This window comes from Cyanistes caeruleus, chromosome 28 (genome assembly GCF_971803275.1).
Source record: "Cyanistes caeruleus chromosome 28, bCyaCae1.hap1.1, whole genome shotgun sequence".
NCBI lineage: Eukaryota > Metazoa > Chordata > Aves > Passeriformes > Paridae > Cyanistes > Cyanistes caeruleus.
In genome coordinates this window covers 4302818-4327493 of record NC_141728.1, presented here as the reverse complement: position 1 = coordinate 4327493, position 24676 = coordinate 4302818, and the positions used below count along the sequence as shown (strand labels likewise).

Sequence of the window (24676 nt, the reverse complement as noted above, 5' to 3'; positions counted from 1 at the left end):
GAATCAAGCCTCAGATGGAAGGAGAATGAGGAGATGCTCTAATAAGCTGAAATTGTCTTTTGGTAGGATCATGGAGATGAATAATTATGTTCTGAAAAATAACTCCTTCAATTCATGAAAGAGCATTGGGGGATTGAAGTATTCAAGCTGTATATCTGGGCAAAGGTATCCACTGATGAAGCCAAGCAGGTGGTGGAGTAGCTGTGATCCCATGAGAGCTTGAACAGAGAGAGAGGGAGATGAGAGCTGATGAAGACCCTTTTCCCTCAGGAAGAGAAGAAGAAAACCTCTATTCTCAGAGATGAAGAGGACTTTTGCCTTTGAATAACTCATCCTTTAAATATACCACTTAGCTCATGGCCCATGAACACACGTCTGAGTGGTGTGAAAATGGGAGGAGAGGGCAGAGTTTGTGCCTGGGTGACTGCCATTTGTAGAAAAGAAAAGCCACGAGGAAACTACTTCTTGTGGAGAACTCTCCATGGCATGACAAGAGAAAACTCCTCTCCCTGCACAGACTGATGAAAAGACTATTGTATAGTTGGCACTGCTTTAACATCCCAGGTTTTGTATCTGCCATGTCACTTGGGAAAGGAAAAGGTGGGTGTGAGAAGAGGAAAGGTTTCTGGAGATTTTATTCTTGTTTTTTCTTCTTGTAGTCTTGTTCATTAAGTTTCTTTATTACTTTTAAATTTTAAGCCTGTTTTGCCCTTCTACTAATCCATATCTCACAGCAAGAAAGAATGAAGTTCTCTGGTGATTTTAGCTGGAGCTAAAACCCACCACACTCAGCCACTCCTGACAGGACTTGTGCTCCAGATCCCTCACCAGCCTTGTTGCCCTTCTCTGGACACGCTCCAGCCCCTCCATGGCCTTCCTCAATTGGGGGCCCAGGACTGGACACAGCACTCGAGGTGTGGCCTCAGCAGTGCCCAGCACAGGGGAAGAATCCCTGCCCTGCTCCTGCTGGCCACACCATTCCTGATCCAGGCCAGGAGCCATTGGCCTTCTTGGCCACCTGGGCACACTGCTGCCTCATGTCCAGCCTGCTGTCCATCAGTGCCCCAGCTCCCTTTCTGCCTGGCCGCTGTCCAGCCACTCTGTCCCCAGCCTGGAGCACTGCAGGCCTTGTTGTGGCCAAAGTGCAGGAGCCGGCACTTGGTCTTGTTCAACCGCACCTTGTTGGCTTTGGGCCCTGCATCCAGCCTGTCCAGCTCCCTCTGCAGAGCCCTCCTGCCCTCCAGTACATCCACACTCCCACCCAGTTTGGTGTCAGAATGGTTCCATGAGGCCCTGCAGTGTCACAATGGTCTCCACGGTTCCATGACACTCCGTGGAGTCACAGTGGATCCTTGGTGCTTTGGGCCCTGCAGTGTCACAGTGGATCCTTGGATCTTAGGGCCTGTCGTGGTTTTAAACCAATAACTAAGAGAATTACTTATTTCTTGCTGTGAGATATGGATTAGAACAAGAGCAAAACAGGCATACAACTTAAAAGGGAAAAAAGAGAAAGTTTATTGACAAACTACAATAATAAGAACACCAGAATAAACTTCTAGAAAAACCTTTTCATCCCCTATCTACCCACTATTCCCTTGTTCACATGACAACAGAGACAAAAACTTTGGAACTTTGGTGGTTAAAACAGTCCCAATTCTTGCTACAGTCTCTTCACCAGTCTTCGTAGAGAAACAGAAGTTTCTTCCTGTTAATTTATGGAGTTTCTCACAAGAAAACTATTTTTGTTACAGTTTTCCATTGCCCTAATGTTAGCTACCCAGAGCTGCTATTATTAGAGCCCGCTCATCCCATTTTCACATCTCTCTGAAGTGTGTATGGGCCATGAGCCTAGGGATAGCCTTTTTAAGGATAAGTTATTCAAAGGCAAAAAAAGTCTTCTTCATCTGTTTCTGTGAGCTTCACTAGAAAACAGTTTTCTCATTGCCTCTCAAGGCTTCAAATCTCCCAGCACTTCACTATACCATAATTACTCTACTTTTTACTCAAATTTACACTTTGAACACTTTATTCCTCCCTAGATACTGTATCATGAATTAAAGGAGTTCTTTTCAGGACTTCATTGTCCATCTCCATAGTTTTAACAGGGAGATATTTCAGCTTAATTAAAGCATCTTCTTAATTCTCTACCTTTCCTGAAGCTTCTTTTCTTTCCTGTCACTGGTAGTTTATAAAGTCTCTTTTCATGTTGATTACTCTCTTTTTCTCTCTCTGGATAAAAAGATTAATCTGCAAGTCTCATCTGGGTAATGAAAGAGTTAAAATCTTGCCCAGGCTTTTGTAGCTGGTTTGGTGATCTCTGCCGAACAGGAGCTGGAGCCGTCTGCGATGGAAGGTTCCTCATAGCTGCTCTGGAGAGTGTGGCTGTCTCTGCTTGCTGCAGGTTCAGAGCCCCTTTCTTTCTTTACTTGGCAGTTTCTAGTGAATGTAGTTACAGCAAAACCTGCAGCCGAGCCAGAGATCGGCTCGGCCTGGCCCGAGGAAAACCTTCCCCAGGCCCCCCCATCTCCCGGCCGGGAGCCGCAGCAGGCCCGGCCCCATCCCCGCCCGGCCGCATGGCCTGGGCAGGGAACGGGAGGCCTGGAGCTCTGCCACCCTCCACAGCCAGAAAACAAAGAGAACTAAAGTGCCCTGACTTTACATCTTAAAGTAGGGTTCACAAGTTGATCTCCCTTTTCAATGGTTAAAATTGCTGTCAATTCCCAGTAATGACCAATAATTGGTCAGGAGAAGAGACTCCTTTCAGTTCCCAGCAACTTCAGCTTCCTTAGCTCTCACAACCACCTTAAAGGTAAAGTCACCTCATGACACAGGGAGAGAGTCTCCCCCTGATTTCTTTACTCGCTTGCTAAGACTGGAATTCCTGAAGAAAATCAGTGAACCCCACAAACATCTGCTGGCTGGAAACCAGAGTGAAGAGAAACCTCATCCCTCAGCCAGCCGGGCCACTCCGGGAGCTTCCAGTCAACCTTTTTTTGGCCCAAATTCTGCCTTTCAGCACCGAAACTCCCCCTTATGGGTCTAAACTTCCCACATTCCCCTGTTTTGGTCCAAACTTCCCATTTGGGCACCCAAATTCCTATTTTGTAGGCCAAATTTCTCCCTTTTAACACCAAATTTCCACTTCTGGGTCCAAATTTCTCATCTGGGCACTCAAATACCTATTTTTTCTCCTTTTAATTCCACTTTTTGGGTCCAAATTTCTCACCTGTGAAACAGAGAAATTAAGAATTAGAAAGAAATGCTTGACTAAAAGGAGTGTCTGACAAAAACCATACCCTGATACCCTAATCCACAAGAACAGGAGAAAGAGCCAGACTGCAAGATGAGATAAGGAGCTGGAATACACAAACAAGATGCAAAGACAAAGGCACCACAAGATAAAGGATATTCCTCGGACCCTAAGCCGGAAGAAACGGATTTGAAGTCCCAATAAGCGGTCAAAGGACTGAAAGGGGAACGGGGCTAATTGTAATAAGAAGTGAAGACAGGCAGGGTTAGGAAATTAATATGTATTAGGCGTATCATGTAAACCTAGTCTGTAAAGGATAAAAAGGGAAAACCCAATCAAGAAGGTGTGCATGCTTTTGGAGGAGATATCCCCATGCACCTCAGCACTGAATAAATTCATACCTGCTCTTATAACTACTCTGCGAGTTATAGGGTTCCTTTTATTCCGCACTTCAAAATTAATTCAAAAACTTCAAATGAAACCTATGCTGTAGCTGTTACCATGTCTGCAAAGGGCCCTTGCAGATAAAACAACTGAGAGCAATTTCTATATTTTGAATTGAACGGAAAAGGGTGAATTGTTGCAGTAGTGTCACAGTGCAGCTGGTCTGGACTGGCCAAAGAAAATCTAGATGTAAGTCAAATCTAGTCTGGCTAGCCTAATTTATGTGTGAACCACTGCACACCACTGGCCAGGAGGCTGGGCAGGGAAAGAAGTATCAGCCAATGGCTGTCTAGCCTGGGAAATTTGAACTGAGTATTTAAGTGAGTTGTAAATAATAAATGAGGCTGTTTGTCTCATGAGCACCTGGAGCGTGAGTTGTGCATTCTTTGTCTCCCCATCCACGACCATCACGTTACACACTCCCACTTCTTCCCAAAGCTCCTTCCAGACAGCATCTGCTACAGACACATCCCCTACTGCCATCCCTTGGCCAGGGGCCTCGTGGCTCATGCCAGACCCTTCTTCATCCCGAGGAAGCCTCCTCCCAGGAAGGGGGGAGCCCCCCACAGCCCAGGATTCTCCAGCTCAGCTCCCCTAGAGCCAGGCCTCCTTCTGAGCCCCACATGCCCTGAGCCAAGTGGGGATTGGTGGCCATCATTGGTGGCCACAGCAACCACAAATAAATTGAGGTTCAAACATAGGATAAGAGAAAAAGGGCCAGCAAAGCCTCAGCTCGCGGCATGAGGAGAGCAGACTTCAGGCTGCTCAGGGAACTGGTACGCAAGGTCCCCAGGAAAAATGTCATTGAGTGTGCTGGGCTCCATCATTGCTGGTCACTTTGGAAACATCACCTCCTGTGGCTGTGATGTGCCACAGTTGTCCTGGCCACAGCACTGTGGCATCATTGCCTTGTCGCTCTACAACACGGGCCAGCAGCCACAGCGGCCAGTGCAGTCGCGATGGGACGTGCCGGAGTCATGAATGACGGTGTTGTCCTGATGACTGTGCTTGTCCTGATGCTGGCCGCTGTGGCTGTCTGCTGGGCTGTTGGCCACGGGCAACCACGGAGGCAGCAGACATGGAAGCCAAAGCAGAGCAAGCGCTGCTGGGTCTGGCCTAGAGGCTCACGGAGGAAGTGAGGAGCCCCTGTGGCTCCGAGATACTCCAGGCCCCTGGCGGCCCCTCACAAGTAGCCACGTGCTCCTGCGATCCCTCTGGACAGCTCCTGTAGCTGGGGCTCCTGCATGGCAGTGGCCCAGGAGCTGCAGGAACTGATGCTGCTGCTCTGGGATCGCAATGGGACGTGTGTGCCACTCTATCCTGGGATGTGGCAGGCACTCTGGAGAGAACTGGAGGAGCTGGTGAACCGAGGCCACCTGGCCTGCTGTGGCTCGTCTGGCTCCTCCAGAAGCCTGCATCACCCCAAGAGGCTGCTCCCAGGAAAATTCTCCAGCCCTGGGAAAGCCTCAAGGCCTGCAAGGATGGCACACCAGCAGAGACCCACCATCCAGGCAGGAACGTCAGGCTGTCAGAGACCCTCCATTCTGCCAGGAGCCTCTGCTATCTCTGACAGCCTCCATCCCTCGCAGAGGCTCAGGGAGACCTGTCAGCCTGCAAAAGGTGCAGAGCCCACGTACAGTTCTTCCAGCTCCTTTGGACTCACAGACTTCAACAAGAAGGCTACAACCCTGACCATTGATGTGGCCAGCGAAAGCCCAGAAGTCCAAGTGGGAGCCCAGCCCAATCCAGGGGAGCCTTCTCAGGAGCAGCTGGCGGAGCAGCAAGCATCCTGGAAGCAGCAGTTGTCATCCCACAGCTGCCAGAACGCTGTGCAAGTTGTGCCAGCTGGCAACAGCCCAAGCCTGGTGGTGGAGATGACCCTCAAATCACCAAGGAGGTTCCTCCATCTCCAGGAAGCTGCCCCAAGACGGCCCTTGACTACCGCCAAGGCCTTTCTAAGAGCAGGTGAGATCTCCTGAGGAGCTGTCTGAGGCTGGCCCAGTGCTCTTGAGGGACACCCCAGGCCAGGCCATGGCCCCTGAGAGCAGCCCAGTCCCTGGCTGTTTCCAGTGCCAGTTCTGATGGCACGGCTTCAAAAACCCGTCTGGTTTGCAGCTGCTCCTGTGCTCCCCCTGTGCAAAGCCTTGGGCTGTAGCCCTGGCCGTTCTCAACAGCAGAGTCCAGCCCACAACACCGGGGACAGTGACGGTGCCATCCAGCCACACTGCACTCCAGCTTCTGCAGCCTCTGCGTGCTCTGCTGTCCCAGCTCTGCTGCTCAACAGCCCGACGGCTGCAAGGCGGTGGCCACTGCTCGGCAGGCAGCAGGAAGCAGGTCAGAGCAACATGAGCCACACTGGCCTGGCCCGCTGCACTCAATGCAGGCATTTGGGGAGGTTCCTGGGCACAAGGCTGATGGCTCGCTCTTGGTGGCAGGGCAAAAGAAGAAGCTGCAGGAGCTGTACCAGCTGGGTCTGCAGTTGGGGAGTGGTGGCTTCGGCACCGTTCTCTCAGGCATCCGCCTCTCGGATGGGAGCCCTGTGAGTGGCCGTGATGGCCGGGTGTGCTAGGAGGGTGAGGGATGGGGAGGGGCAGGACTTGAGCTAAGCCTCTCTCTCTCTCTCAATGGCTTGCAGTTGGCTATTAAACGCGTGGCTCGGGACAACGTCCTGCAGTGGGACGAGCTGGTGTGTGAGCGGGGCCAGCAGGACAGAGCGGGGCACGGCTGGCAGGGATAAGCCCGGGCTCCCGGGAGTGGGAGGCGGTAGATGGCTGGGGGAGCGGGCATGGGCTCAGCGTGCAAGCCATTGGGGCACTGTGGGCCCAGAGATGCCAAACATGGACAGTAGGGCCGGGCAGGGGGCACCTCCAAGCAACCCCTGGGCAGGAGGAATGCCAAGCAGCAGGGAGTCTGCCCAAGAGGGCACTGGGGCATCCCAGGCAGGAGGCAGCACAGCCACAGCTTGGCAGCATCCGGCTTGCTGGAGGCATTGTCTCTTCCTCACAGCCCGACGGCACCCGTGTTCCGTGGAGATCGTGCTCATGGAGAAGGTGGGCTCTGGCTGCCACAACATCGTCCAGCTCCTCGACTGGTTTGAGCTGCCTGACAGCTTCCTGCTGGTGATGGAGCGTCCGCAGCCATCTCAGGATCTCCTGCACTTCCTGCTGGAGCAGGGCTTCCTGTGTGAGGAGATGGCACGCTGGCTTTTCTGCCAGGTGCTGGGGGCCACGCGGCACTGCACTGCCTGCGGCGTCCTGCACCGAGACATCAAGCCGGAGAACCTCCTGGTGGACCTGGAGAGCGGCGAGCTGAAGCTCATTGACTTCGGTTGCGACACCTTTCTCCAGGAGCAGGTCTTCACGCAATCTGCCGGTGAGCCCACAGCCCGGGCCCTGCTCCCAGTGCCAGGCACTGCACGGCCCCATTCCCTCCTGGGCTGCACGTTGCATCCTTCAGCTGGCTGCTGGCTGCCCTTTGGCAGCAGATGCTGTGCCCCAGGAGCTGGCTGCTGGCCCTGTCCACAGGGGTGGCTGCAAAAGCCAGCTCCTGGCCCCTCAGCTTAGCAGGCCCACAAGGGCTTGGGCTGCTCTGCTGGCCTTCTTTGCCTTGCAGAATGGTTTCTTGGCTTTGGCCAGTTGCCCTGGGGGATGTGGGGTGGCCTCGGGGAGAAGTTGTGTCCACCGCTGCAGCTCCTGCCTCTGCCAGGAGGCGGGCACCAGGCGCTGAAAGCCAGCAGCCTGCATGTGGACAGTGCCAGCCATCTCCCCTAGGAACACACGCGTACAGCCCACCCGAGTGGATCTGCCTTGGCGTCTACCATGGCCATTCAGCGACCATCTGGTCCCTGGGCGTGCTGCTGTATGTCATGGTGTGTGGCAACCTCCCCTTCCAGGAGGACCGTGACATCAGGTTGGGGCAGCCCTTCTTCAGGCAGCAGATCTCTCCAGGTTGGTATCTGGCCTCAAGTAGGCAGACTTTTGCAGATGGCAGCATGCAGCCCAGCATGGCCCTCACCCAGCTCCACAGGACATGGATCTGCCCTCAAGAGCTGGCTGCAGGAGGTGGCCCGTGCAACTGAAGGAGGTGCATGTGTCCCAGCATGCCACTGTCCCACACAGGGCAGAGTCCCTTGGGAGGCTGGCGCAGCTCTGAGCACACGCAGCGCGGCCCGGGCCCTGTGGGCGCCGTCAGCAGCTGAGCAGGAGCCTTCTGAAAATGACCAGCACTCTCTGGCTTCTCTCCCCAGAGTGCCAACATCTGATCCGCTGCTGTTTGTCCAAGCAGCCCGCGGACAGGCCAGAGCTGGAGGAGATCTTGCGCCACCCTTGGGTGCGGGGCCGGCGTTTCTGATGCCTTGCTGAACCCTCTGCAGCACCCACTTCCTGAATCCCATGCAGGACTGAGGACCCAAAAAATAAAACCATAAACCATAAGCATATTCTAGGCTGTCAAGTCTGGTTCTTGTCAGCAACTTCAGCTAAAGAGACCTCTTGGGAAAAGGGGTAATCAAAGGCACTCCCTTCGGCCTTTGTCAAGCTTTTGATGCCTTTCCTCCAGGATGGTACTTTTGCATCTTCAAGCACAGGCTGTAGTACAGCTAGGAGGGTGTTTAACAAGCCAGGAAGTGCAACAGTGAAACAACAGCTGCCCTTTCAAACTGTCCAGCTTCTTGGTGTCTCCTAAAATGAAACTAAGGCTGTGTGTGCATTCCAAGGGCCAGCGGGTGGCAGGAGCCGAGATGTTCCTCTGCTACCAAAGCTGTGCTTCTGGAAGCACCAAAACTTCCTTTCTGATTGAGCCCTGATGAACTCTTCCTCTTTCTTCCCCTCAAATGGGAGGCAGGGCTGGGCCTTTGACCAGCTGGCTCCACAGCTACCTAAGTCATGCACATGGAGCTCAAGGGAAATGTTGAGATGCTGGAGTCACTCCCATGGTGCTGGGTTCCGTTCACTTCCCCAGAATATCTTCCTCTGCCTTAAAAACAACTCATGGAGATGGAAAGTGCAGTAACTATTCTAGTCACAGGAAAGAACCCAGTTGCCTGCCCTGGGCCTGGGGGCAGGTGCCATCTACTAAACCTGTGCCACCTTCTGTCTACTGCACTCACCTACCAAAACAGGTGTCAGGAAAATTAATCCACAAACACCAGAGGTTTATATCCAAGAAGGAGACATAGGAGTCCTTTTTATTTTATTCGAATAAAGGGAGAGGCCATGGGGCATTCCCCTGGGGTCTCTCAAATTTTTGGAGGGCGCAGCCTCCTTTTTATCCTAATTCCCGGCCGCTTGTCCCTTCCCTCTTTCCCCATAGGCTGAGGTACTTGACAGTACCGGAGCACCTGATACCTGGGTTACCTTCCCCCCCCTCAATGCATAATCCCTTCTTAATTCTTTACTTTCATGGAATTCATAGTGTTCTTTCAGTGCCTCTTTGATATTTTAGTGGAATCCATCCCATTGTTTCTGTTGTCTCTCACTGATAGCTGCTTCTTATCTGTCTTGTTAGGGACTTTTGGATTAGGTTCTTTTTCCCTTTGACCTGAAGACTGACGAGAGGGAGGCAGTTTTCTCTTGTTTGGTCTCAGTTGTTTATTCTTTTCTTAGCAGCATTACAAGGTACAAGGAGCTATGTCCACTATGACAGAAAAGGGTAAAATGGCTAACAAAGATCCTCTTCAAGGTCTTTTATATGTCCATTTACCCAATTAACAGATGCCAACTCAATTATTTTTCCTAGTGACCCAATGACTCAACACCTGTGCGTTGCACTGCGGCATTTTTGACCCAATCACTTACTACTACCCAAAAACCCCTAGGAGAAGAACATGAAGAAGAAAGAAGAAGGACAAGAGACAACACCCTAAATCCTCCATCTTGTCTCCTTTTCTCTAAACTGCTTTTTCACCCAGTGATTTAAGAAACTTTCTAATCTACACACTTACACTTTTCCTATCTAACTTTAACATTTGTTTTCATGTATCACCATGAAAACATGCTTATGAATTTCATGTCCTATGAAATTCAGTGTTTCTTTGAATCCTAGAACTAAATATTAGAAACAAGGGCACACACTCTGTATCTCAGACTCCAACACCAGAGTGAGCTAGTGAGGAAAATGCCTGGCCTGGCTGGGCAGGGAGCTTTTGCTGGAAATCAGGAAAAAGATGAGGGTCCATCACCTTTGGACAGAGGGACAGGCAACTCAGGAAATGTTTAAGGATGTCATTAAGTCCTGCAGAAAGAAAAGTAAAGAAGTTAAAGCTCAATTAGAGCTTAACTTTGCTGCTTCTGTGAAGGATAATTTATCGCGTTAGGCTGGTGCTGATCTGGCTCTGTAACTTGGGCCTGCACAGGAGTGGGTCACACCCCAGGAGCAGGATGAGCCCAGGTGTGACTAGAGTACTCACTCTACGGCTTTTGGCTGTCAGTCTGTGCTCTGAGGGGACAAGGATGAGAGGGAAGTCTTTTGCATGGGATAACAGAGGATTTATTGCTCTGGGGAATCTTGGGGGCAAAAGACAGAAAATGTGAGCGGGCAGCAGCTGAAATAGGGAGGTGGTTCAAAGGGAGGGTCCAAAGCATCGGCTAATCAGAGATATCCTGGGGAGGGTAAAAGGCAGGGTTCACAAAATCATCATCCAATTGGGGCCCAAAGCACCAAGGATCCACTGTGACACTGCAGGCCCAAAGAACCAAGGATCCACTGTGACTCCACGGAGTGTCATGGAACCGTGGAGACCATTGTGACACTGCAGGGCCTCATGGAACCATTCTGACACCAAGCTGGCTGGGAGTGTGGATGTGCTGGAGGGCAGGAGGGCTCTGCACAGGGAGCTGGACAGGCTGGATGCAGGGCCCAAAGCCAACAAGGTGAGGTTTAACAAGACCAAGTGCCGGCTCCTGCACTTTGGCCACAACAAGGCCTGCAGTGCTCCAGGCTGGGGACAGAGTGGCTGGACAGCGGCCAGGCAGAAAGGGAGCTGGGGCACTGATGGACAGCAGGCTGGACATGAGGCAGCAGTGTGCCCAGGTGGCCAAGAAGGCCAACGGCCCCTGGCCTCGATCAGGAATGGTGTGGCCAACAGGAGCAGGGCAGGGATTCTTCCCCTGTGCTGGGCACTGCTGAGGCCACACCTCGAGTGCTGTGTCCAGTGCTGGGCCCCCAATTGAGGAAGGCCATGGAGGGGCTGGAGCGTGTCCAGAGAAGGGCAACAAGGCTGCTGAGGGGTCTGGAGCACAAGTCCTGTCAGGAGTGGCAGAGTGTGGTGGGTTTTAGCTCTAGCTAAAATCACCAGAGTACTTCCTTCTTTCTTGCTGTGAGATATGGATTAGGAGAAGGGCAAAAAAGGCTTAAAATTTAAAAGTAATAAAGAAACTTAATGAACAAGACTACAAGAAGAAAAAACAAGAATAAAATCTACAGAAACCTTCCCACCCCCTACCCAACTTTTCCTTTCCCAAGTGACACGGCAGAGACAAAACCTGGGATGTTAAAGCAGTGCCAACTATACAATAGTCTTTTCATCAGTCTGTGCAGGGAGAGGAGTTTTCTCTTGTCATGCCATGGAGGCTTCTCCACAAGAAACAGTTTTCTTGTGGCTTTTCATTTGTACAAATGGCAGTCACCCAGGCACAAACTCTGCCCTCTCCTCCCATTTTCACACCACTCAGAGGTGTGTTCATAGGACATGAGCTCAAGGGGTTTTATTTTAAGGATGAGTTATTCAAAGGCAAAAGTCCTCTTCATCTCTGAGAATTGAGGCTTTCTTGTTCTCTCCTTGGGGGAAAGGGTCTTCATCAGCTCTCATCTCCCTCTCTCTCTGTTCAAGCTCTCATGGGATCACAGCTACTCCACCATCAGATTGGCTTCATCAGTGGATACCTTTGCCCAGATCTACAGCTTGAATACTTCAATCCCCCAATGCTCTTTCATGAATTAAAGGAGTTATTTTTCAGGACATTATAATTCATTTCCATGGCCCTACCAAAAGACTGTTTCAGCTTATTAGAGCATCTCCTCATTCTCCTTCCATCTGAGGCTTGATTCCTTCTTTTACTGACCTTGATGTTTCACGTTGTCTTTTTCCGTGTCACTTGTTTCTTTTCTTTTCCTGGAGAGAGGATTAAAGTCTGCAGGTCTCCTGTGTGTAGTGCAAGGGTTAAATGTGTCCCAAGCCATGGCAGGCAGTGGTGGTGTGGGATTTCAGGTGTGGCTGGTGCCAGCTCTCAGGAGCTGTCTGTGCGGGCCGGGGGGCAGGGGGGGTGTTGGCGAGTGTCATCAGCCGTGGCCTGGCCCAGCCTGGGGGCCGGGGGCTCCCCTGGGAAGGGCTTTGGCCACCCCGCTGGAACGGGACCCGGAGGGCTTCCCGGGAAAGCCAGCAGCGCAGCAGAGCCTGGCCTGGCCTGGGGGGGATCCCGCAGTCTCCATCTCCCCCCGGGAGCAGCTGGGCTCCGGCCCAGGCCCCCCCAGGCCGCACAGGCCACGGGGGAGCGGGGCCAGCCACACCACAGCTCTGCTGCCTTTCAAGGCTGCAAAGAAAGAGACCAGTTCCTGGCCTTGGGTGTTTAAAAGGTGGCATTCACAAAGGTGAAGTTCCTTTTCAGTGGTGCACAATGCTGTCAGTTGTCAGAACTGGCCAGCTATTGGCTTGATCTCAAGCACAGAAGGAACTCCCCACAGCCTCTCTCAGAGGAATCACTGCTGTGGGTGTTTCCCACTTCTTGCCCTAAATGCTAAACTACCACACCCTTTGATCATAACATAATTCTCATAACTCACAGGCATCAAGGCCTTATTTAAAACCAATTAAGTTGCTCCAGTATCAACCAAAAATTCTACTTCTTTCTCTTTTTTCCCTCAGTTCCATTTATATAACCAGGAGGTCTGTTGGGATGGACTCCCCGGGTCCCCTTCAGTCTTCTTGTGCATTTGTGTGACTGCAACCACCCCTCCTTTCCCTTCTTTCTTTTGGCCATCTCACTTCCAGTTTGGACACTCATTTTTCCAGTGGTCAAATTCTCCACAGTACACACATTGGTCTCTACCCAGTCGAGATGGGCCTCGTTTGGGTGGTCCTTGTCCATCCCTTCCTTTCCCTTTTCCTTCCTCCTGTACCACTGCTACTAGCTTCTTCATTTCTTGCTTATATCCCTCTTCTCAATTGCTGAAAACTTTCCATGCCTCTTCCAATAAGGCTTCTAAGTTTCACCCATCTGCCCCCCAAAGCTTTTGGAGATTACACCTCATGTCCCCCATGGATTGTTCCAGAAATAGATGAACTAGCTGCTGTATTCCTACTTCAGAGCCCGGCTCCAATGGTGTGTGTCTGTGAATGGCGTCCTTCCAAGGATCTGGGAATTCCCAGGGAGATTCCCAGGGACCTTGTTTGATTGCATATAAGGTTGCCCAGTTCATGGTTTTAGGTCCAGCCCTCTCCATTCCCTTCACTCTCCACTCCTGGCAGCTTTCTGACTTTCTCCTTGCACTCGACTGATTTGGATCCCATGGTGGGTCCTAGAGAGGAAAGCATTCTTTTCCATCCATTTGTCATGTTTTATAATGGTCCTTTGCCAGGTCCCCTGCTGGTTTTAGAACCAATTGTTTCTCAGTTTTGGTTAATGCATCCAATAACAATTGTGTGTCACTTCAATCAGGGTTATGTTGTTTGACTATATATCGTAAACATTTGGCAGTGTTTACTGGGTCACTTTGATAATTTTTTACGTTTTCTCACACCTCTGTGTCAAGAGGAGAAAAGGGTTCCTTAACTACCATTGTCCCTTCTGGTCCTATTGCTTCCCACAAGGGTGCCTGTAGTCCCTGCTTTCTGCTCCGGGATGCAATCGGGCTACCTGGGGGTGTTGGGGCTGATGCCCCCTTAAAGCTGTCGGGAGGAGGTGGAGGGGAAATGGAGCTTGCAGGTGTGGAGGGGGCAGAGGGGCAAATGGAGCTTCCAAGTGCACCTCTTCCTCCTGCTGCCTCCTAAAGGGAGGGCTGATTAAATGAGTTCAGTTCTGTTCTTGCTGGGCTGCTGCTGGATAGGCCTTACTCAGCCTGATGCACCTCTGGCCGAGGCTGCAGCTCCAACAGCACCGTTTGAGCTTCCCTTTGTTGGCCTCATTTTCTTTCTCAAGGGCCAACACCAAAGGACCAGAGGGGGCTTTGATCCCACAGTCCCTCTGCCATTCAGGGTTATTCCAGAGGGAGAAAAACATATCACAACCCCAAAGCTCATCCCACTTCCCCTGGTGTCTAAGGAAAAGCATGAACTGCAGCAGGGTGTTGTACTCTGCTGTGCTACTGGGGGCCACCTTGCTCCGTCATCCAGGCGATCCAATGGCCACCAGTGAGAACAATATTTTATTGAACTCTTTTTGTTCTCTGTGCCCCCAGTGCTTGTGATTTCTTTCCCATGTGCTAAGACACATCCCAGTGGGCTGGCTCTCGGTACCTCTTTGCTCTGTCCTGCCCCCATTAACTTCTCCTTCTTGTCTTATCCCATTTCCACCTAAATATTTCCTCACAATTTCTCAGTCTTTTCCCCCCTCTTCTTTGTGCACAGCCCAAGTCTGAGGCACAAAATGGGTCCTTCCACACACAGGCTTTAAGATCTCAGGCTCACGACCAACCTGTCCTCGCTCACACTGCGGGCACCCCCTGGGCTGTTGGACAGAAGAGCAGTGCCAGCGTGGTGCACAAACCTTACACTGGAGTAATACCCACGCAAAATGTTGTCCCTGTTGTGAGTGAAACACCCCAATAGCACAAATGCAAATGTAGTAGTTTAGATTTGCCAATTTCGTTTCCCTGCCAATGCACCAAATAAATGTGGTTTTAAAGCATTTACTAAAATATCACTAAAACACTTCATTTCTTGCTGTGAGATATGGATTAGAAAAAAGAGCAAAACAGGCTTAATACTTAAAAAGAATAAAGAAAGTTTATTAACAAAACTGTGAAACCAGTATAAAAGTTCCAGAAACCCTTTTTCCCCACTACTCGACCATTCTCTTTGTTCACATGATAACAAAGAAACAAAAAAAAATTAATGGTTAAAACAGTCCCAACTTTGCTAGGGTCTTTTCATCAGTCTTTGTAGAGAAAAAGAAGTTTTCTGCTAATCTATGGATTTTTTCACAAGGAAACCATTTTCTCATGGCTTTGTATTTCTCTGATGTTAGCTGTCCAGAAAACTGCCATCAGCTCTCTCCTCTAATTTCACAGCAATCTGAGGTGTGTTATGGGCCAATGAGGCAAGGGGTGTCATTTTAAGAGTGAGTTATTCAAAAGCAAAAGTTTTCTTCATCTGTCTCTGTGAGCATCTCTGGAAACAGAAGTCTTTCTCTTAAGGGCCACAAATCTTCAACAACTATCACTTCTCTTTTTCTGTTTCAGCATCTCATGGGATCACAACTACTTCACCATTTGCTTAGATCTACACTTCAAAATACTCTATTCCCCTAAAAATACTCTTTTATGAATTAAAGGAGTTTTTCCAGAACACTATTGTCCATCTCCATAGCTTTAACAAAAGAATATTTCAGCTTATTAAGGGATCTCCTTATTTCTCTCCCCATCTGAAGCTAAATTCCTTTCTTCACTGTCTTTGATAGTTTATGTTGTTTCTTTACATGTTGATCTCTCTCTCTCTTTCTTTCTTTCTGGAAAAAAGCATTAATCTGCAAGTCTCATCTGGGTAGTGAAAAGGGTTAAAATCTTTCCCAGGCCTTGTGGATGGTCCCGTGATCTCTGCTGGAGCAGCAGCTGGGGCTGTCTGCGATGGAAGACTTTTTCCATGGCTGCTCTGGAGAGTGTGGCCATTATCTCAGCACACTGCAGGTCAATATCTTTCCCTCCCCTTCCTCGGCAGTCTCTGGTGAAACTCAGCAGCGGCAGAAACTGCAGCAGAGCCAGGAACTGGCCTGGCCCGGCAGCCCCGCTGTACAAGGCTCAGAGAACCCTCTGAGAAAGGGCTCCTGACACTTCACAGTCTCCATCCTTCCCGGGACCCGCACAACTCCGGCCAGCCCCGCTCCCCTCCCGTGGCCTTGTCCGGCCTGGGGGGAGGAGGCTGAACCGGAGCCCTGTTACCTCTCCAAAGCTGGAAACCAAAGAGAACAAGGAATTCCTGGGCTGAGGTTTTAAGGTGATGTTCAAAGGTTGATCTCACTTTTCAATGGTCAAAACTACTGTCATTTCTTAGAAATGGCCAGTTATTGGCCAGGAGAAAAAACTCCCATCAGCTTCCAGGAGATTTAACCTCCTTAGGTGTTTCCCTTTGTTTCTTAAATGCCAATCCATCACAACACACCATTCCTGGCATCCCTTCTGTCCCTTCTGGCATTTCCAGATCTTTAGGAGAGGGCTGTTCCCAATCCAAAGCTGTGATTTTTCCGGCAGAAGTTTGATAAACTCCCTCTAATAACACCCGCTCGTTCCCTCTGTCTGTCCAGTGGTGCCCTGGGTTTACAAACTCCCAAGGGTCCAGGCCAATCCTCTGGGGCAGAGGTAGTCCTTTAATTTGCCTTGCCAGGCTTGTAGCGTTCTTTCAGCCCTTCCACTGCTTGTTATGACTAATAAGATTGAACAACCAGCGTATCCAACACAGAAAGTGAAGGAAAGTTACCATTGTGCTGGGATTATAACTTTTGACACAAGAGAGCACTATTGCTACAGAAATACACACAAATCACTAAAGCTCTGCAAAAATATACAATGACTGCTGAAAACCTTGTAATGAAGGATAAAAAGACAAAACTACACTCTTAATGCCACAAACTACACCTAATTGTCCTAACCGTGTCTCAGCCGCTGTCTCAGTCACTCACACTCAACCAAAAATCTGGACGTAACACACTTCACCAAACAGCAGCATTAACACAGGGGTTTGTTCCAGCCACCCCCAGAATTGCCAGTGGCCAATCCCTTTGGTCAATGAACCCCCCTTTGCCGGCCCCAGCCGGTCCCCTCCTGCTGGCCGCGCAATCAGCCCAAGCGGTCCCTGCACCGCTCACTGACCCATGGTCACTTGCAAGCCCACCTTACCCCAGCAGGGACGAGGCTACGCGCAGGGACGTCTCCCTGCGGCTCAGCAGCAGCAGCCCTTTAGTCCAGACCCCCCGAGGCTGGATTATAATACAAACCCTTTGATCCACGGGCAGCAGGTTCCTCGTCTATCCCTGTGCTGAGCGCACCAGTTGAGGAGTACCCTGAGAAGATCCCGGGGCGCGCCTTGGGGAGTCCATCCCCCGTGTGCTCCCGCAGGGGGATAGAGAGGACTCCTGCCTGGCTCCCCAAAACTGACACATGGAAAGACTCTAAAACTGCAGGAGTTTAAAATAGGTTTGATTATTTATTATTGACAGGTGCCCGGGCACACAGGGGATTGATCCTCCAAAGACATGTGCAAACGTCACAAGGTGTACATTCTCTATTTCTCCCCCAAGGTATTCCATATGCGTAGGATTGCACAATTTGCTTCATGCATATTCATCTCTTGACCCTTCCCATCACCATTCCATATGGTAATGAGCTCCACACCCCTCTGGGCATGCACAGTTCACTCTGGTGGCCACTGAGGGGTCTTCAGGGATGAAGGCTCAGAACTGTCCAAACCTCTGGGTCAGCTCTGTCCAGCTCAGGAGCCTGAGGGCCTCTTTCATCTCAGTGTTTTTTCTTTCCTAGGGGACTATGTTAAATAGATGTGATAGCCACTATACAGTGGAGTAAATAATTCTGATTAAGACCTTTTTGTCAAGTCATGATCCTAATCAATCACATCTATATGTATATGAATACTTCTGCTTTGCTGTTCTTCATGTTGAGGGACAAAGTTGTACAAAGGTTCAATTCCACCTCTATAATCCTTTACACACAAATCCTTTACAAATCCTGTGCCTGGGATTGGATCCAGCCACTCCCAGAACTCCTCTCACAGAAGGAGTTTAGAAATCCCGGGGGTCCTGGCTTGGGGGATCTTGGGGTGTAATTGGGGTGTTGGGGGTCCTTTCTGCACCTGGTGACCCAACAGGAGCTTCTCTAATAACCTTTGCCTGAAGCTCCCACTGTGCCCATGACAGGAGCCCCTGGCAGTGTCGGTGACATCCCGGCTCTTTGGCAGCCTGGGCACTGCTGGGATGTCACCCTGGAGCCCCTGGCAGTGTCGGTGACATCCCGGCTCTTTGGCAGCCTGGGCACTGCTGGGATGTCACCCTGGAGCCCCTGGCAGTGTCTGTGACCTCACTGTTCTTTAGCAGCACAGGGATGTCACCACTGGACTCCTGTCACTGCCTGTGACAAATTGGCTCCTTGGCAGCGTGGAGACACCTCTGTTGTCACCCTGGAGCCCTGGGACTGTCACCTCACGACCCTCAGGAAGATGAAGGAGCCCTGGGATGTCCCCAAGGAGCCCCTGGGACTGCACGTGAGCTCACAGCTCTTCAGCAGCCTGGAAAGCCTGGGATCTGTTCATTCCTGCTCTGCTGAGGATGGATCCTCAGCAACTTGGAGGGAGGTTCCCTGATGAGTTTTACTTCTCCAGAGGCTTGTTCAGTCTTCAGCTCTCCAGCCCAGGAATTCAGTCCCTAAAACTCATTAATATTTCAAACCACTCCAACAAGACTGTGAATAATTTAATTTCATATCTTCAATTCTTCTGTAGTTAATTATACAGATTTTAGAAGTGTATTCAAAAAGAATATACTATATTTTTAAATAGTGCAGGGGTTTTTATCCTATTTAGTTTTGTTTTCCTGTTTATAGATTGATGTCAGCAATCTCCAGTTGATATTGATCCTGAGCACCTCCTAAATCACTCGGAATAGATCTGAAAATCAAGTCCCTTTGTTAGCATTCAGGAACACATAATCACGGAATGATTATATGAAGGTGTTTTATTGAAGAGCTCTGGGTGTCAGGGGTACACATACCCAAATCTGACCCGTCTTGGTTTTGAGCTGAACATGTTCTTATACTCTATCATTCTATAACTTATATATTAATTATTAAACTTACATTGTTCTATTGTATGCATTGATTTTACCCAAGAATGGATTTCTCATGATCCCCCCTCAAATCCCTAACATAGTTTCTCATGACTCTTTAAACAATAATTATATCTAATCACATCTGACAATTGTATCATTTACCATATACTGCTTACACAGGTGCAGTTTCACAGGATCTTAGCAAGCACAAGGCCTAACATTTTCCAGGGCCTACTTTTAACACTCTTCCCAAGGCTTGCCAAGCCTAACTTTCTTCCTCACTCTTCAAATTTTCTATGATTTTAAAGTCTTTTACTATCACCATTTATGGCTGACAATCCATCAGCCTTTGTCCCTAAAGCCCCCCATCTCAGGGCTGGGCTCTCATCCCAGCCCTGGCCCCCAGAGCAGCTGAGGAATGGAGCCACATCCAGGGGTGTCCCCAGGGCTCAGGGCTGGGGCCAGCTCAGTTCAATCTCTTTATTGCTGCTGTGGCCCAGGGCACCCAGGGCACCCTCAGGCAGCTGCCAGGGGAGCCCAAGCTGGCTGGGAGTGTGGCTGTGCTGGAGGGCAGGAAGCTCTGCAGAGGGATCTGGGCAGGCTGGAGCCATGGGCCCAGGACAATTGGATGAGGTTCAGCAAGGCCAAGGGCCGCGTCCTGCCCTGGCCTCACAACCAGCCCAAATCCCTGGCCGTGCCCTGGCCCTGATCCCCACAGCCTGGCCTGTTCCCTTCATCCCTGCATTGCCAGGGACTCTGTGGGACACGGCAGCTCTGCTGTGCCTATGGAGGGAGCTCCAAGTGCCACCACTGCACTGGGAACCACAACTCAGCGCCTTTGTGTCCTTTGGGGCTCAGCAACTGGGGAGACTCAGAGGCACAGCAAGTTTCTCTTCATGGCCAACAGAAAAAATGGAAACGTGATACCATTTGAAAAACATCAAAATTCTTCCCTCAGCAATGTGAGACAACCCAGCAGCATCTGACGTGCCCACGATCCACCAGGGATATCCATACAGGAACATTTTTAGATATAGACAAAGGGAATTGGAAGAGCCATAAACACAGTTAAGATGTTTCATGATGACTTATTTGAAGTTCTGAAAGAAAGACTGGGCAACTCCCTGAAGCTCCAAGTGTGAAGCCACTCAGTTGAGAGCCACTGGAATGCCCAGAGTGCAGCTAGAGGAGGAAGTCTGGGAGCAATGGGAAGGACACAGATGCAGCTGCTCTCGTTAAGAGATGTCCTTAGACATGGCCATTTAAACAGGAGAGGTGGAAACTCCTGAATGAGGAAGGACATGAAATAAGAGACAGAATATTGGTGACACAAATTAAAGGGGAAGATCATTATTCCTTTTCCTGACATTGTACAATTCCAGGATATTCCTGGTCTCTCCTGGTGGGAAAACTTTGACATTTTTTAAAAGTACTCAACTGACCCAGCTAATGAGATGTGCTCGTGCACCTCACAAGCTGCAGGTGCCCTACAGCCCTGGAGGGCTCCTGTCCCATCTGCTCTGCTCCAGTCTCAAACAGGGACCAGCATTGTCCCAGCATCATCCGAGAGCTGAATGGGAAAGGATCTCAGCAAGTCTTCAGCCCAAGGTGTCAGCAAGAGGCCCAGAGCAGGTGGTTCAAGGCTTGATTTGGTGTGGATTGGCAAATGCCAAAGAACAGGGAGGGAGCAGCATGTCAGCACCTGGCTGAGGCCATGGGAACAAAGGTTTCCTGCTGTCGTGGCTGCTGTCCCCTCTTTCCCCTTGCCCCCATTGTCTTTTGTCTCTGGCCAGCCCCCGGTGAAGAGCCTGGCTCTGTGTTCTCCATCAGCTCCTGGGTGGCAGTGCCAGGCTGGGATGAGGAGCCCCTGAGCCTTCCCTGCTGCGGGCTGGACAAGCCCAGCTCCCTCAGCCTCTCCTCACAGCCCAAGGGCTGCAGCCCCAGCTTGGAGGCCCTGGCGTGAGCCTGCTGCAGCTGCCAGACATCTTTCCTGCCCTGGGGAACCCAAGCCAGGCCCCAGGGACCGGGATCATGCATGTCCTTGATGTCCTGCTCACACAGCCCCGGCCCCTTGTCCCCGTGCCAGGCTCTGGGCTGGATCCTGTGCAACATCCTTAGGCTGTGGCTCCAGGAGCACCGGGGGGACAGCGGGGGACAGGGGACCCCACTGGGCATGGACAGTGTTGGACTTCTCTGGGGGGGTCAGTGTGAGGGGGGGCTGGGGCAGAGTGACCAATGCAGTGACCTCACACAGCCCCCTGTGATGTCACAGCCTGCTCTGTGACGTCACACAACTGGTCTGTGATGTCACAAACCACTCTGGGATGTCACACAGCAACATTGTAATGTCACAGCGAATTCTGTTATGTCACAGCCAGCTCTGTAACATCACAGCCTTATCTGTGACATCACACAACTGGTCTGTGATGTCAGAAATCACTCTGTGATGTCACACAGCCACATTGTTATGTCACATCCTGCTCTGTGATGTCACAGTCTGCTCTATGATGTCACATCCAAATCTGTGATGTCACAGCCATTTCTGTGATGTCAGATCTCCAACCTGTGATGTCACAGCCTGCTCTATGACATCACACAACTGGTCTCTGATGTCACAAATCACTCTGCGATGTCACAGAGCCACATTGTAATGTCCCAGCAAATTCTGTGATGTCACAACCTGCTCTGTCATGTCACAGCCAAATCTGTGATGTCACACCTCCACCCTGTGATGCCACATCCTGCTCTCCGATGTCACAGCCTGCTCTGTGATGTCACAGAAATGGACTATGATGTCACAGAGCATTCTGTGATGTAACAGCCAGATCTGTGATGTCACAGCCAGATTTGTGATGTCATAGCCTGTTCTATGATGTCACAGCCCTCTCTATGATGTCACTGCCTGCTCTATGATATCAGACAGCCACCCTGTGATGTCACAGGCTGCTCTCTGACATCACATCCAAATATGTGATGTCACAGCCAGATCTATGATGTCACAGATTTGGATGTGACATCACAGAGCAGGCTATGACGTCACAGGGTGGCTGTCTGACATCATAAAGCAGACACAACTTGTCTCTGATGTCACAAACCACTCTGTGATGTCACACAGCCACATCATAATGTCACAGCCAGCTCTATGATGTCACAGCCTGCTTTATGATGTCAGATCTCTACCCCGTGATGTCACAGCCTGTTCTGTGACATCACAAACCACTCTGTGATGTCACACAGCCACATGGTGACGTCACAGCCAAATTGGTGATGTCACAACCTACTCTGTGATGTCACAGCCTGCTCTATGACGTCACACAACTTGTCTATGATGTCATAGTGTATCCCATGTTGTCACAGCCAGCTCTGTGATGTCACAATTTACGCCGTGATGTCACAGCCAGGTGTGTGATGTCATAGCCTGCTATGTGACGTCACAGCCTGCTCTGTGATGTCATAGCCTGTTCTGTGATGTCACAGTCTGCTCTTTGACATCACACAACCGGTCTCTGACATCACAAACCACACTGTGATGTCACACAGCCACATTGTAATGTCACAGCGCATTCTTTGATGTCACAAACAGATCTGTGACATAACAGCCTTCTCTGTGATGACAGACCTCCACGGTGTGATGTCACAGCCAGATCTCTGATATCACAGAGACAGCCTATGATGTCATAGCTGCTCAGTGACCTCACATAACCCACTCTGTGATGTCACAGCCCACTCTGTCACCTCATGTCACCAGATGATCAATTGTCTACCCCAGGTGAGCACACACTGCTCCTTCTCCAAACCCACTGGCCCATGGACACCACACAATGCCCATGGTGGAAGGAGGGGAACTGGAAGTTCTCCAGCCTCAGTGTCCTGCCAGCTCAGCCAGGCCCACTGGAACATTGGGCTCCAGCCCCAGCAGGGACCAGCAGAGAGACCCCAGCACAGAAGAATGCATGTGCAAAGGGGAGGGGAAATATGTTCATCATTTTGGGCTCATGATTACCATATGTCTGTTTAGTCTGGGACAGTCAATGAATGGGGGTGTGCAAAATACAGAACAGAAACAGAAACTTCCCTGTGCTCAGCATGCCCGGCTTTGGGAGGAGCTGTCCCCCCGAGCATCCGGCCACATCAAGAATGCTGCTTCTCAATGCTGCATTGGTGCTGAGCAGTTTTGATTTTAGGGAATTTTGGGCACACTCCCAGTGCCAAGGAAAGCTGTGTCTCCTGCTGTTCACAGGCAGAGAAGGGCTGCTGGGAGATGTGGTGGTCAGAGGCTGCCTGGGCTACAGTGACCATGGAATAATCGAGTTTTCAATATTCTGGGACAGAAGGAGGGGCAGCAACAAAACTTCTACACTGGAATTATGGAGGGCAGACTTTGGCCAATTCAGGATGCAGATTTGGACAGAACTGAATCAGGTACTGATTTTTGTAAGGGAAACAGCCCTTAAAAACAAAGGGGTCCAGGAAGGATGGACACACCTCAAGAAAGTAAACTTAAGGGGGAAGGAGCAGCCTGTCCCTGTGTGCCAAAAGATGAATGAGTGAGGAAAATGCCTGGCCTGGCTGGGCATGGAGCTTTTTCCAGGAACTCAGGGAAAACCATGGACATATCACCTTTGGACAGAGGGGCAGGAAACTCAGGAAATATTCAGGGATGTTTTTAGGTCATGCGGAAAGGAAATGAGAGAGGTGAAACCTCAATTAGGACTTAACCTGGCAGCTTCTGTGAAGGATAATAAAAATAATGTTATCAATACATTAATGGCAAAGGAGGTTAACTAAGGACAGCCCCCATTCCTTATTGGGGGGCGATAAGGTTACCCAAGATGAGGAAAAGGACTATTGGGATCAGAGCACACAGGTCCAACTGAGTGATGTTAGAAAAGGGATTTTATTGCATAGTCCATCAGTCTCAGGCAAGGGTGAAACACTTAAGGTGTTACATTCAACATCATCACCTCAGAAACCACCTAAATTCTATTTACAATCTCATTTATAAACTTTTTAACCAATCAACAAGTCACACAAAAGCTCAGCAGCATCTTCATAAACCAATCATCAATTGCTTCGACTCACACGATGCTGCTGCAATGTGTCTTTTCTTATCCAACCATAGAACACTACAGAAACTTACATTGCTGTATCTGTAATTCCTTACTGACTTTACAACAGCTTATATGTGAAACTTCAAAATCTCTATTATCTTACTGAACATATTTATTCACTTATAGAATGCAAGCATTTCTACTTGCTGAAAGCATGTGTCAAACATATTTTGACTTAAATTACAGCCTTCTACTCTTCCTTCATGTTTGTACAGCTTCACTGTTGTAAAGCCCCAAGCCTTCCCCGTGGTCTCAGGTCAAACTCTGTGTCCATCTCTGTCTCTGGGCCTGTATGCTCAAGGCCCTGAGAGCTCTCTGTGCCTGCATTTCCCACACAGCCCAGCTTGGGCTCCCCTGGCAGCTGCCTGAGGGGGCCCTGGGTGCCCTGGGCCAGAGCAGCAATAAAGAGATTGAACTGAGCTGGCCCCAGCCCTGAGCCCTGGGGACACCCCTGGATGTGGCTCCATTCCCCAGCACTCCTCGGGCCTGCCCATCCAGACAGATTTTGAGCCGGGGAACAGATGCTGCAGAGGCTGTTGGATCAAGTTGCTGGGAGCAATCCCAGCAGTTTGGGATTAGTGCAGCTGTGGCTCTGCACAAGAGAGCTCTTCAGCCACTTTCTCTCTTTTCCTCCCTCTGGCCATGGAGGCAGCTCGTGCCTTCAGCGTGTGCCTCGTGTGTGCAAAGAGCAAATCTGGGCAGAATCGGGGCACGGAGGCTTTGGGGCATCTTGGCACCTGTGCTGGGCACAGAAGGTGTTTTCCATTGCACTGAGACTGTCTGCTGTGCAAAGTGGATTGAATATCCAGCACAGGAATGACTTTTGTTTGGATGGAGCTGTGCCTTCCCTTGCTTTGTTTGCTGACAAGGAATGAACATCCCTCTGT

The 24676-nt window shown here is 50.3% G+C and overlaps 3 protein-coding genes across 4 annotated transcripts in view; 1 reads left to right on the top strand and 2 right to left on the bottom strand.

Annotated features, from left to right (window-relative positions):
• Positions 1-24676, bottom strand: part of LOC147649073 (uncharacterized) — a 219371-nt gene that overhangs the window by 50579 nt on the left and 144116 nt on the right. The window contains exons 1-2 of one of the 2 annotated variants that reach the window (XM_086864984.1): positions 10101-10333; positions 9873-9925 (exon numbers count right to left, since the gene is read on the bottom strand). The exons of the other annotated variant lie outside the window; for it this stretch is intronic. The gene's annotated coding sequence lies outside the window, so the exon portion shown is untranslated. Of the gene's footprint in view, positions 1-9872; positions 9926-10100; positions 10334-24676 lie in introns of those variants that run through there. 2 annotated transcript variants of the gene reach the window in all.
• Positions 1-24676, bottom strand: part of LOC147649075 (uncharacterized) — a 165466-nt gene that overhangs the window by 57840 nt on the left and 82950 nt on the right. The window lies entirely within an intron of this gene.
• On the top strand, positions 6721-8044 carry LOC147649078 (serine/threonine-protein kinase pim-1-like). The gene is made up of 3 exons (XM_086865140.1): positions 6721-7066; positions 7465-7641; positions 7941-8044. Exons 1-3 carry the CDS (start codon positions 6736-6738, stop codon positions 8042-8044), a joined length of 612 nt encoding a protein of 203 aa, XP_086721266.1. The 5' UTR covers positions 6721-6735.

Bases quoted from the DNA above. Each gene is read 5' to 3' on its own strand.
- LOC147649078 (XM_086865140.1), top strand. From the start codon at position 6,736: ATGGAGAAGGTGGGCTCTGGCTGCCACAACATCGTCCAGCTCCTCGAC. The intron at 7,067-7,464 runs GTGAGCCCACAG...CATCTCCCCTAG, and splicing joins GGTCTTCACGCAATCTGCCG to GAACACACGCGTACAGCCCA. The intron at 7,642-7,940 runs GTTGGTATCTGG...TTCTCTCCCCAG, and splicing joins CAGGCAGCAGATCTCTCCAG to AGTGCCAACATCTGATCCGC.